Consider the following 567-nt stretch of genomic DNA (forward strand, 5'->3'; position numbering starts at 1 on the left):
TGGGCCGCTCCCCCTCCACCCCGAGCCGCGCTAAGCCAGGGGCCCTAAACCCCGCAGGGAGGAAAGGCCGCTTACCGCCCCTTTGCCGCAGCTCCCCGTTTCCGGATAAGCTCGTCCAGGGAGATGTCCGCCATCTTGCACCACGGAGCAGCTCGGATTCCCTCACCCCTCGAGACCGCCCCTTCAGCCGCTACTGAGGAGCTGTTTCCGGCGTTTCCTTGACGAATTCTCGCGACAGTTCACAGTAGGCAAGAACCGGAAGGGGCGGAGCGCTCCCCGTGAGCCTTAGCGGCGCTACCCGCTTATCTGCATACGAAGTGTGAGGTCATTATCATTCTCTATTCTACCCCCCACCCCCCGGACAAATAAAACGAAAAGCGACATAAAATATTAAGTAGTATTAAGATCAACTTTAAAGGGACGGGGATCTCAGTTCAACGGTCAACTTTTGCACTCACCGTAGCACTAATGAGATTCGGAATCACCATGTAGCGAGGAACGGACGAGTCCCCTTTATGCCTTAAACTTATGAGTAAGGAAAATAACGATTCGGGGTGACGCCCGAAT

The 567-nt window shown here is 55.2% G+C and overlaps 1 protein-coding gene across 1 annotated transcript in view; it reads right to left on the minus strand.

The window, feature by feature from the left end:
- Window positions 1-364, minus strand: part of POLDIP3 (polymerase (DNA-directed), delta interacting protein 3) — a 19,698-nt gene extending 19,334 nt beyond the window's left edge. Inside the window, exon 1 of the mRNA XM_005860647.2 lies at window positions 76-364. Within this exon, the coding sequence (XP_005860709.1) occupies window positions 76-134 (59 nt within the window). The 5' untranslated portion in view covers window positions 135-364. The remainder of the gene's footprint in view (window positions 1-75) is intronic.
- Between the last annotated feature and the right edge of the window lie 203 nt (window positions 365-567).

The sequence above is a fragment of the Myotis brandtii genome, unplaced genomic scaffold (assembly GCF_000412655.1).
Source record: "Myotis brandtii unplaced genomic scaffold, ASM41265v1 scaffold138, whole genome shotgun sequence".
Classification (NCBI taxonomy): domain Eukaryota; kingdom Metazoa; phylum Chordata; class Mammalia; order Chiroptera; family Vespertilionidae; genus Myotis; species Myotis brandtii.